Below are 11,843 nucleotides of genomic sequence, written 5' to 3' on the forward strand. Positions count from 1 at the left end.
GGCTGTTTGAACTTTCGTTTGTTTTGAATTGACACTGATGATGACTATGAAAGTCTGTTGTTAATGACAGAACACTGTTGTTACCTGCCAACCCCCAGATCGTGTCAGGCGAAGGACTTTTCCAACAAGCCTTTTTATTCCTTCATTGACAAAATTCGCTCTGTTTGTCCATTTTGGGCATCCGTCGGCTACGACTGCTGATTGTCGAACTGGATTGGTCAATGTGGCGCACAGTGAAGTTTAATGGCGCCATTCACGGAAAATTCTGTGCAAGATTTGTGCTAAAGAATGTAACTTAGTCCCTGGAAAATACTTAAATCTTTCTTTCCAAACAATAGGATACAGTTTTTGGAGTTGTCGCAACAGTAAGCTTGAGTTGTTTATTATTCCATTACTAAAATAATCTTCAAGTAACGTTATAGTGTTAATTTAGCCATTAGCAAATAACGTTAATGTTAGCTAGGTGTTCTTTTCTTTAATGGATCCACAACTTGTCAGCGACTGATGTGATGCAGATTTATTTCTAGCTGGCAATGGTGCATTGAATCTCTGTTACGCTGTACCTCTACAATATCTAGTTTGAAATGTGGACGATGGTTTAACGGCAAACTACAGTGGCAAGAAAGCTAACGTTAGCAAAAACACACTAGAGAATCCAGTTGTTGTGATTGACATTTGACAGGTTGGGAGATGGAGACAGTCAAAAATGAATTCAAGTGATCTCTCCTCCTTTTCCAGATTTGTTTTTACAATGCGTGCCTTTAGGCAAGTTGGGGAGAAGCAGCTTCCCAATCCCATTCTCTACATGGCCTGGTCCCCTAAGAGGGATCTGATCGCACTGGCCAATACCAATGGCGAGGTAAGATAATCACGTCAAATAGCAGAGGAGGGCTCTTGCTGTGGTATTGAACGGTCTTTAACTTATTTCTTCTCAGCTGTTGCTGCATCGCCTCTCCAATTTCTACCGTGTGTGGAGTTTGCAGCCTAATGAGAACACGGGAAAGGAGATCACTGCCTTGGCATGGCGGCCAGATGGCAAAAGTAAGATTTTCACCATATTTTCTTGTGAATTATGGCTATTACCTTTGCATATTTACCTGTCATGTTAAACTTTATTGCTATTAGCATATGATGTACAGCGCTAATGGTAATTGTGTTTATATTTTGTCACCCAGTCCTAGCCTTCAGTTTGGGGGACACCAAGCAAGTAGTTCTGTGTGATGCTGAGAAGGCCGAGATCCTCCATATCTTCCCAGTAGAGCTGCCCGTGTCCTGTATGCACTGGATGGAGGTGATGGAGGAGAATAGGTGTGTAAGTGTGTCTGTGTGTCTCCCCTTGCCTGTTCAACTGTGTCTGTGTTGCCACTTGTTTTCTATGTATCCCACCAACCTGACTGTAGGTCCCTTGATGATAAATATCAATTTAAGTTTTTTGACAAGGGAACGAAAGGAAAAAATAATATGCTGTTTCTTTTCTTTTGCTCCTTTCTATCCCTTGCTTTTCTCCAGTGGCCTCACATCATTCTACGACTCAGAGGATGAGTCCAATCGCTTCCTTCCCAAGCTGCCATCCCTACCCAAAAGGTAAACGTCTTCCGATCATCTGAATGGAGAACTCTTTTGTTTTTTTCATAACATTTCAATATACAAAATGGTTAATTCTAAGTTTTAAATATATTTGTTGAAAATACATTGTTAGTAGTTAATCATCCTTTTCCATATGTCTGTTCAGCTACAGCACCACAACAAAGATTTTCAGGTATGTGGACAGTTCCGTTGAAGTGAAATGAATGATGGCTGCAGTGTTGTTGGTCTTGAGAACAACAAACTATTCACTAGTGATTGCGATCTATGTTTTTTTCTTGTTTTTAACATCTGGTGTTTTTCTTGCAGTGAGGAGAAATCGGATGAGGCTACAAATCTCCTAGGGGAAGTGAGGTCAGTGAGTGACTTGTCATGGTCAAGTTTGTAGGTTGCTCCTCTTGCATCCTGTGAATGATCTGATTAACCATCATCTGACTTTTCTGATGCTGACAGGCTAAATATTTTGGTGGTGGGAGGACCGTGTGGCTTTATGGAGCTCTACGCCTATGGGTTGTACAAGATAGCAACTTTAAATCGGGTGAGGGAAATGTTTCCTCTATCATTCATTGAATGTAGTGCCTTTGTGTTGATTTTTTACCTCCCTTAGCACTCTCTTTTGAACTACTTCAGTAGTATTTTTCAAGTTTCTCCATGTATAGAACACATGTGTACATGTGGGTCTATGCTGGAACAGTTTAGCTACATCACACGGCATCATAAAGTCTAATATGAATAATCACTGTTTCTTTTCCGTTTCATGTAATGTCATTTTTTTAATGTTATGTCACAACCCTTCCTCTTGGTAGATTGTGGGCACTTGTCGTAGCCTCTGCCTCTCAAGTGACCTCAAGTCTCTCTCAGTCATCACAGAAATTAGGTCCACCGATAACGACCCCGAGATTCACTATGTCCAGGTAAGGCCTTCAAAGCCCTTTTTAACTAGAGAATGGTCAGAGTTTTGATATAATGTCAAACATCTGTGCCTATCTGTGCCAATGTCAAATAATATAATGATGACACTATTCATCATGTAATGCTTGGTCTTGCCTTGGGACTGGTTTTGATTTTAGTACTTCTCTTCCTCTTTCTGTTTATCGGTGTCTGTAGTTGGACACAGGGCTGCTGTCTTCCTGTTTACCAGAGCTTACCAGAATGGCACGCAAGTTCACCCATATCTCCACACTTCTACAGGTGATTGGAAGTTAAAAGCATTCTGCAACAGCTATGATTTCTGTGGTGTCAAGAGACCTATCCCTCACTTTGCTCTCTCTCTCTCTCCCTCTCAGTACCTACGTCTGTCTCTCACCTGCATGTGTGAAGCCTGGGAGGACATTCTCTTGCAGATGGATCTGAGACTTACAAAATTTGTCCAGGTCAGTTGCTTTAGTCCTGCTGACAAGACATCTGTCAAAATCATTATACACCTTGAAAAATGTTAGTCACAGTTCATTGTATTGCACTGTTTGTCAGTTGATATAGTTTAGCCCTTCCTAACCTGTTAGCCAGAACCAATACCATTACACAGAGCTGAAGTATTTAGGGTAGTAAGTATGGTCTCTGTCATGACATGAGCAGTTTTTACACAGTGTGTGAATTTGTATGTAGAGTATGTATTTGTATTTACTGTAAAGGAGAAAAACACACATGTGCAGGTTTACATATGTGTTTGTTAGTATGTAGTTGTTTTCTCCTTAAGGAGAAGAACACAAGCTCACAGGCGCAGGATTGAATATGTGTTATGTTAATGTGTGTTTATTTACTGTAAAGGAGAAGAACACAAGCACATTATGTGCAGGATTGAATATGTGTTTATTTGTATGTTTGTGTGTTTATTTACTATAAAGGAGAAGAATACAAGCACACAGGTGCAGGATTGAATATGTGTTTATTTGTATGTTTGTGTGTGTTTATTTACTGTAAAGGAGAAGAACACAAGCACACAGGTGCAGGATTGAATATGTGTTTATTTGTATGTTTGTGTGTGTTTATTTACTGTAAAGGAGAAGAACACAAGCACACAGGTGCAGGATGAGTTCCTGGAGCTGCTGCTGTGGGGCCATGCCAGGTAAGGGTCCACTGGAGGGGTCATTCTGTCCCTCTGAGATGAGTGCTCTGGGAGGAATCAGCTTAATCCTTAATAACACTTCATATACTCACTATCAGTTAACATTGGATACAGTTGCACAAGTGAGAGGTACTGGTGTGGTGTTGTGTGGAGTGTGTCATGTTATGATATGTCCACTAGAGGGAGCTAGTTGACCACAGGAGTCGATTTGTTTTGTTGTGTAGTCGTTTTTAGGTCCTTTCAATTCAGATGTAAGGAGAATTCAACCAATACTTTGAGCATCTTGCAATGTTCATATTGCATTTTGTTTCTTTTATGTCATTATCTTTCTTCCAGCGCTGAGCTACAGGCTCTCCTCATGAACCAGCTCACAGTCAAGGTGTGTTGTCAGTCCAAACACCTCACAAGATTTGCATGTCTGTGAGAGGCCAATGTAATGTTTCAGTGAGCTTTTCAAATGCCACCACAACATTGTTGACATTGTTGCCTATTTATGATGACTTTGTTACCCATTTATGATGATATTGTTGTCTATTTATGATGACTTTGTTACCCATTTATGTACATTGCCTCTTTCGTACATTAACTAATTTCTGGTGTGCAGGGTCTGAAGATGTTGGGCCAGTCCATAGAGTCTTCCTACTCTGGCATTCAGAAGCTGGTCATTAGTCACCTACAGAGGTGCTTATAAGTCTCCAGCATTTACTAATCATTACCTGTGTAATTCTCATAATCACGTTTTCTGTATTTTGTATATTTAAACCACGGTAATAAATGTGTCATTACTCTTGTTGGTGTGTGTTCTCCCCTGTTGTGCTGCAGTGGCTCAGAGGCTCTGCTGTACCACCTGAGTGAGGTGAAGGGCATGGCCCTGTGGAAACAGAAGTATCAGCCTCTGGGACTGGACCCTGCGGTCATAGAAGGTAAGAGGCAGCAAGGAGCGATCCCTTATGGAATCACACACACACACACACACATACAGAGAGAGAGAGAGAGAGAGAGAGAACACTGAGGTGAGGTGAAGGTTATATCTATGTTTATAATAGTAATAATAATAATAATAATAATAATAATAATAATAATAATAATAATAATACACTTATTTTTATAGCGCTTTTCTAGACACTCAAAGACGCTTTAGAGTTTTGTTACATAGGTACAATCAAACAGACAAGGTACATAGACAAGGTTACACAAACAGAGAAAAGAAAACACACAGGTGCATGGACAAAGCAGAGGCCAAAAGCAGAAGAATGTGTAGTATGCTATATCTACTGTATGATAGTCTTCACGCCTGTCTGTTGTAGATCACTATCCATATGTGCTGTTTTTTCTGTGTGCTTTCTCTGAAGATGCCATCACTGCTGTGGGCTCCTTCACCCTAAAGGCCAGTGAGCTTTTGCAGTAAGTGATATGAAAATGGTCATTTTAATGCTTATATTTGTAATCATGACAAAATAATTATTAATGTTCCTCTCCTTTTGTGCCAGCAACTTTACAAACAGATATTTTAGTCATGCATTTGTGATATACTTGTATAATGTATTTTTGTAAACTTCAGAGTGATTGACAAGAGCATGAAGAACTTCAAGGCGTTTTTCCGCTGGCTGTATGTTGGTAAGTCTGCCTTGTTTTTCACCAGTACCTTGATTACCATACCTGTTTGTTTGTTTGTTTGTTTGTTGGTATTGTCTGATGAAACTGCACTCATGTGGTTTCCCTTTGTATTGGCTGTTGTAGCGATGCTGCGAATGTCTGATGATCATGTCCCTCCTGAGCTCAATAAGGTGAGAGTACTTGATTATGCACTGGGGGATAAGGCGTTGATGCCCCCCCCGTCTCAGCGATATTGTGGGAGCAGTTTGGAGGACTGTCCTCACATATGCACGGTGTTATCTTTCCTAGATGACACACAAAGACTTGGCCTTTGTGGCGGACTTCTTGGCAGAGCATTTCAGCGCGGTGAGAAACATTCAGGCTTTGGGCAGCGTTTTATGGCAATGGTATGGTAAAAAGCCAACACCATGAAACTAAGAGCAGTTGTTTTTATATGTACGCCTGATCACAAATAAGCACTGCAGGCATTTATATTTATAGTATAGTACAGAGTATCAACAGTATTGCTGCCAATAAGGTTGCCAAGTGTTCAAAATAATCTGGCTGATGACTTTCTACAATGATTTCCCATTTTGGTAGAATGAGGAGCTTTTTGATCGCAAAGGGAAGTACTTCAACGTGGAACGAGTGGGACAGGTAGGTTTTATGCAGTCTGTCTGTCAGTCTGGGCACATCCATGTCTGTTCCCATATAACTTTGTTATCCATGTTCCAGTATTTGAAAGATGAGGAAGAGGACCTGGTCTCTCCACCCAACACTGATGGCAACCAGTGGGTGAAGTTTCTCAAGGAGAGCTCACATCTGAAAGGTAGCACTCTGCCAGAGAATCTGACACATTACATTCTAGATCATATATTTAGTAAGGGATAATGTACAGAACGCTGGTCATTATTGGGAAAATAAGTCCCGACAGGGCAAACCGGACCTCAACGTGCCAGCAGAGCGGTGTTCTATACATTATCCCGCTTACTTGCCAAAACGAAAAAATAAACTCCACGATAGGTCTCTCTACATTTATTTGTTACCGTTTCGTTGTGGCTTTTGCTGAGAAATAGTTTGCAACACACGCTGAACTTTAATCAAACGTTCTTTAGAACACAGCTGATCAACCATCTGCCTTCGCTTTTGAAAATTGAAAATCCGTTGCCATTGACAGCAGTCATTATTTCAGAGGTCCTTAGAAAAAAATAAGGACCCGTAGAACTTCCCATAATAGGAAATCCCATTCAAGTCAATGGAGCGTTCTACTTGCATTGTGAAGAGCCGTATAATAAGCCCCGTTACTCTAGGCTTCCACCATGGTAGCAGGGGGTTGGATAGGTAGCTTTATGGTGACATGACTCTAGATATGTGTTTGTTTATTTGTTTGTTTGTTTGTTTGTGACTTGATGCAGAGAGTCCACTGCTGTTTCCTACGTACCCTCAGAAGTCCCTGCACTTTGTGAAGAGGATGATGGAGGGTACAATAGAGCTGTGTCTTCAGAAACCAGCAGTAAGTAGTACACACACACACACACACACTCACTATGTCTCTCTGACATACATACGGAAACAGTCAAAGGCTCTCTCTGTCTCTTTCATATAACCAGACTAAGAAAAAGCCCTCTATCCTAGACTCTTATGTCAGTTGCTAGCATTCTCAAGGTTACAAGGTCGTAGAACTGGGGTAATTGACATTTAGCCTTTTGAAGGGCTTTTTTCTTTTTCAGCTCTATCCGAGAAATGTGTGCTCCGTTTCAGCTATGCTTTTAGCTCTAACGAATGTGATCTGAAATGAATTGCCATTAGAGTAATGGGAGTTTTTTACAGTCTTGCTGTCTATGGGAAATTTGGCTGGTGCTCCTGCTGCTGAGTCAGTGCCTGAGTGCTGTGTGTGTGTGTGCGTGCATGTGTGTGTGAGAGAGAGAGAGAGTGTGACTGAGTTCAGGGTGTGGGGTAAGGGTGCTGGGAACAGAATCTGTAAATCTGACTCATCTACCTGGGAAGCCTCAGAGGACAGTCTGACACCATAACTAAAATTGCTGGCAGCACCCCTACCACACACACAAACACACACTCACACACACACACACCAACAGACATATTTTATCTTAATATCTCTCACCTTTTTCCCTGCTGAAATGATTTTCCCATTCAAAATGTGAGGATTTAATAATGAGTTAAAGGTGCGATTTTTAGGATTGTTACCGAAAGTTCTTTAGGCCAAAATCAAAACACTGGTGAACGTTCTCAAGACTACCAGACGCGAGCCTCTTCTGGGTTGCCAGATGTAATGAAGACTTAGCTAACGTTAGTTGACCAGCAGCTGCTTTAACGTTTCTCCAACCATGACCCAGCTACACATTACGGAAACAATGAAAACAAAAAATACCTCTCTAACCAACGTAACATATTTAGCTGAAGTTAGCGATGCAGATGAAGTTTAGCCTAGGCTACCTGTTGTGGAGAAATATGGCCAGCTATGCGTCAGACTTGATATTCTTCGTTTGACGAAGACGTCACCATCTCAGGAAGCTCCTCCAATGTCCACTTAATTTATTTCTTCTAATTTTGGAGATTTGCCTGCCTCTCGTCGGCGTTCATGACTACAGTTGACAGCAAGTTGACAGTTGGCCTTTGCTAATTTGGCAACACAAATAGGAGGACACGCCAGCCCATTATTAATACGCTATTCTAGAATTAATCGCTCAAAACATAAACAAAAATTCCAAGAGATTCCGCCCCGTAACTCATTTTTTTTCATGGGTTTTACAGGGTTTTACGGGTTAGAGTAATGTTGTCAAATAAGCCATTACTTCAATTCATCGTGTTTCCTTACTCTCTGACAACATATGGTGATCATTTTTGGAATGGTTACAGTTTATTTTCCATTATTTCCTACATACTGGTCCTTTAATGATGCTCCTGTTAATGTCATCTGAAAGAATGAGAAGGAAAACAGCAGGATTGTGTGAGTCAACTAATGTACATGTTGCCATGACTGCTGTGGTGTACAGTATACAGGGTGAGGTTTAAACATATCACCTAAATGAATGCTTAGAGCGAGGGTGTAATAGGTGTTTGTACTTTAGGAGGTGATTGGGAAGTCTGTGAAAGAGGCCTTGTGTTTGCCCCTCTACACTGTTCCAGAAAGGTAAGCGTATTTCTTGCCTGTGTGTTGTTGCATCTATGAGTCTGTATGTGGTTGAGATTGGTTTTGTTTCATTGACATTTTGTTTTGCTTTTTGCAGCTCAGAAAATACACCAAGACTTTTTGAGATGCCTGCACTGTAAGTCAACTGGATGTTCTAAGAACTCTCTCACATGTAAAGATCAGATGACCATTTAACGGCACTGATAAGAGGCCATTTGAGGATGAGTAGGTTGGCGTCAGTTTTGGTGTGGTAGTAATAATAGTATTGATTACTGTAATTGATTACTCTAATCACTGCAGTAATGGATCCTTTTGTCATCCCATCAAGTTAATTGATATGGCAAGACAATGAAATAAGCTCGGTTTTCCAGTGTATTCTAATGAGAGCGGGGGTATTGAGGTGATGCAATACGGATGCAGGCATGGGCATCATTCTGTGCAAACATGATGCAGAGAAAGAGGATGTTTGTTTGTTTGTTTGTTTGTTTGTTTTGATTAGGTGGAATGATAACAAGGCTAGTATGCACTATGTGGTTTTCTGCATGTCAGAGATCTCACCATCTAAGATCTATTTACTGAGGAGGGCGACAGACCCATGCAGGTACTTCAGAAGGCTTTTTTCTGCTTATTACAAAAATATTGTGTAATCTTATGCTTCACGTAGACTTTGCCTTTAATGTGCATTTCACAGATCTGTTCGGAATGGTCTTATAGCCATTGACCTGAGCAGACCTCTGAACACCAGCATTGATGATGAGGACCCAGTAGCAGAAATCCCGTGAGTTTTACTACCTCAGTGCCCTCTAGCAGTAAAATATGACTTTAAACATGGATAGATCTGTACAGCTATAGTGCACAATACACACACACACACACACACACACACACACACACACACACACACACACACACACACACACACACACTTTCACTCCAGTTGACTTGTGTGGTGTTAATAACATGTTTGCTCTGCATCTATGTTTGCCAGTGGGAATGGCCTATACCGTTGCCTAGACGCCCGTCTCTACGACGCTGAGACGCTGACAGTGGTCCTGCAGGGGCAGGAGGAGGAGCGTGTTCTTGCCCAGCTGCCACTAAGCGCTGCCCTTCGCACCGAGGAAGAGTTCACCTGGGACACCACCCTTCGGTGTGTGTGCGTGTGTGTGTGTGTGTAACGGAGGCGAACTGACCTAGCATGCTAGTTGCCTGTGTAAATCCTCACACCCCTAACCTTAAGAACGCTTCTAACCGCTGAGTTGGAAGCCTGGGCTTTTAGCTCAGTGGTTAGAGCGTTCGACTCCCATGCCGGTGTGTGTGTGTGTGTGTGTGTGTGTGTGTGTGTGTGGCGGGTTCGAGGGCCGTGAGCGGCAGACTAATTACGACCTCTGTCACATGTGCGTGTGTGTGCATGCATGTGCATGTCCGCGTGCCTCATCCATTTATGGCCTCCATTTTACAGCATATTACATCTTCACTTTTCCACTTGTAGTTTCAGCAGTAATCGTAAGCAACTGCATTACCCAGCAGCAAAAAATCTTGGCATGTGAACTCACACAGCATTGAGTTCTGCCACAAGAGACGCTCATAAACACAAATGCCCGACCTCCCCACTGGCTTTAAATACTCAGTGCAGTAGCAGGGGAGCTATTGGTAGAATCCCTCCCAGTCTCATGTTATTATTTTTATTTTCATGACTGCTAATTTCCACTCAGTACTGTACATTTCTCTGGGGTTGCCAGGTTGGACCAGCAGAACGACTCCATCCCGTCTCAGGGTCTGGTTTGGGAGAACCAGTGGAGGCCTCTGGACAACATGAAAGCCCAGTTTGTGGCCGTTAATGGGATCCGAAAAGTGTCTTGTGTGGTAAGCATTTGTGTCCTTTATAGCATCATGTGCTATTGGTCAGGCACTACAATTAATTTGTTTATTGTCAGTCGAGACACTACAGATTAATGTATTTACTTGACATACCTTAGCTAGCTCAGAATTATTTTTAACTGAATTTAGTCAATACTGGAAATGCATTCCCTTGATCTGCGGATAACTTTGGATTACCTCTTATGGCCTGTGCTTGTGTAAGCCCTCCTATCTGTAGCTTGGTGTACATTGTTCTTTCTGCCTTTACACAGCTAAGCTCCAACCTTCGCCATGTGCGTGTCTTCGAGATGGACGTGGAGGATGAGGACGAGGAGGAAGAGGACCGACAGGAGGAGTCACAGGACATCACCTCCGACCAGGACACTCTGGAGGAGAGCTTATCCAGTCAGAAGGATGCCGTGGCAAACATGGAGGCTCAGGAAGGGGCGGAGGCTACGGAGGGAGGTTCCGGAGACACTCTGGGACACACATCAGGCTCAGACACACTGTGATTCTGACTCCAACCGAACTCTCACTTTTTTTTTTTTATTATTCACAAATTCAAAAGTGCGTGGCCATCACTTCTCTCTGGAGCCAGCCCACACACACAGGAGTTGTATACATTGGACAGAAAAATATGACTTTTCATATGTCAAAGGGTAATTCTCATACCTTACTGTTAGGTATGTGTATTATGTGTTGAATCAACATGGTGCTGCCTTGAAATGAGTCCTTGTGTGTAACTCCCTTACCCTAAAAGAGGATAAGAGGTCACTAGTAATAAGTATACTCATACTTTTATTTTGAGTGTCCTTTGTCTATTGCTACCCTGTGTTGTAAACCACATGTTTTCACATTCTTGTTTTTGTTCTCTTATCCAGTATTACTAAAATACCAAACTGGGAATTTATGGGGGGGAAAAACAATTGTGTCATGGTCATGGTTTTGTACACAATTAAATGTACTGTATGTCCCTTATTGACTTCGTTAATTACTATCTGTTATTTATATGTGCTATACAGTATGCACCATTCCCACTCATTCATGAATATTCTGTTGAAACACATATCTTAATGCAGTCAGTTAAGAGTTAAGAGATCAGTTTAGGCAATTTCAGTTTAGGCCATTTTCTCTGATACTTTAACTATTGTAATTTTGTTAACAAGCATCCCTAAAGCCTACACAGCCCCTCCCAATTAAAGACCTGAGACAATGTGTGTGAGACGGATTAATTATAGATTACACAATGTTATTGTATCAGAGTGGCTGTTGCACACGTGTACAGTAAATGGTATCTTCAAACTCAAGCCGTCAATATTAATACTACTTGAGATAAGAAGCTAACATGCTGTATTCCCTACAAGAGAAGAAAAAGAAATACAGCTTCAACTTTAAATAGCTTTAAAGTGAACAAAAAACATGACTGCACAAAAAAATAGATGACAAGACTAGGCTACGACTCGTAGCGTAAGTGGACGCCCTCTTTCAGTTTAAATAACTATGTGGTGACCGACGGCATAGGAACCAGTGTTAATGAAAGACATCAGACAACAACATCAACAGTGTTAGTGTTTTCATAATATGCCT

At 41.6% G+C, this 11,843-nt stretch overlaps 1 protein-coding gene across 1 annotated transcript; it reads left to right on the forward strand.

The window, feature by feature from the left end:
- Positions 1 to 210: 210 nt before the first annotated feature.
- Positions 211 to 11,234, forward strand: anapc4 (anaphase promoting complex subunit 4). Its single transcript, XM_042057937.1, has 29 exons — positions 211 to 365; positions 739 to 859; positions 936 to 1,041; positions 1,176 to 1,308; positions 1,510 to 1,584; positions 1,733 to 1,759; positions 1,894 to 1,938; positions 2,038 to 2,122; positions 2,391 to 2,498; positions 2,692 to 2,775; positions 2,871 to 2,957; positions 3,585 to 3,649; positions 3,986 to 4,028; positions 4,254 to 4,330; positions 4,472 to 4,572; positions 5,002 to 5,053; positions 5,211 to 5,266; positions 5,390 to 5,436; positions 5,555 to 5,611; positions 5,846 to 5,902; positions 5,981 to 6,074; positions 6,661 to 6,758; positions 8,338 to 8,399; positions 8,497 to 8,535; positions 8,899 to 9,000; positions 9,091 to 9,177; positions 9,388 to 9,546; positions 10,139 to 10,262; positions 10,529 to 11,234. The coding sequence occupies exons 2-29, from the start codon at positions 752 to 754 to the stop codon at positions 10,766 to 10,768; spliced, it is 2,418 nt and encodes an 805-aa protein (XP_041913871.1). The 5' UTR covers positions 211 to 365; positions 739 to 751; the 3' UTR covers positions 10,769 to 11,234.
- The last annotated feature ends 609 nt before the right edge of the window (positions 11,235 to 11,843 follow it).

This window comes from Alosa sapidissima, chromosome 12 (genome assembly GCF_018492685.1).
Source record: "Alosa sapidissima isolate fAloSap1 chromosome 12, fAloSap1.pri, whole genome shotgun sequence".
Taxonomy (NCBI): Eukaryota; Metazoa; Chordata; class Actinopteri; order Clupeiformes; family Clupeidae; genus Alosa; species Alosa sapidissima.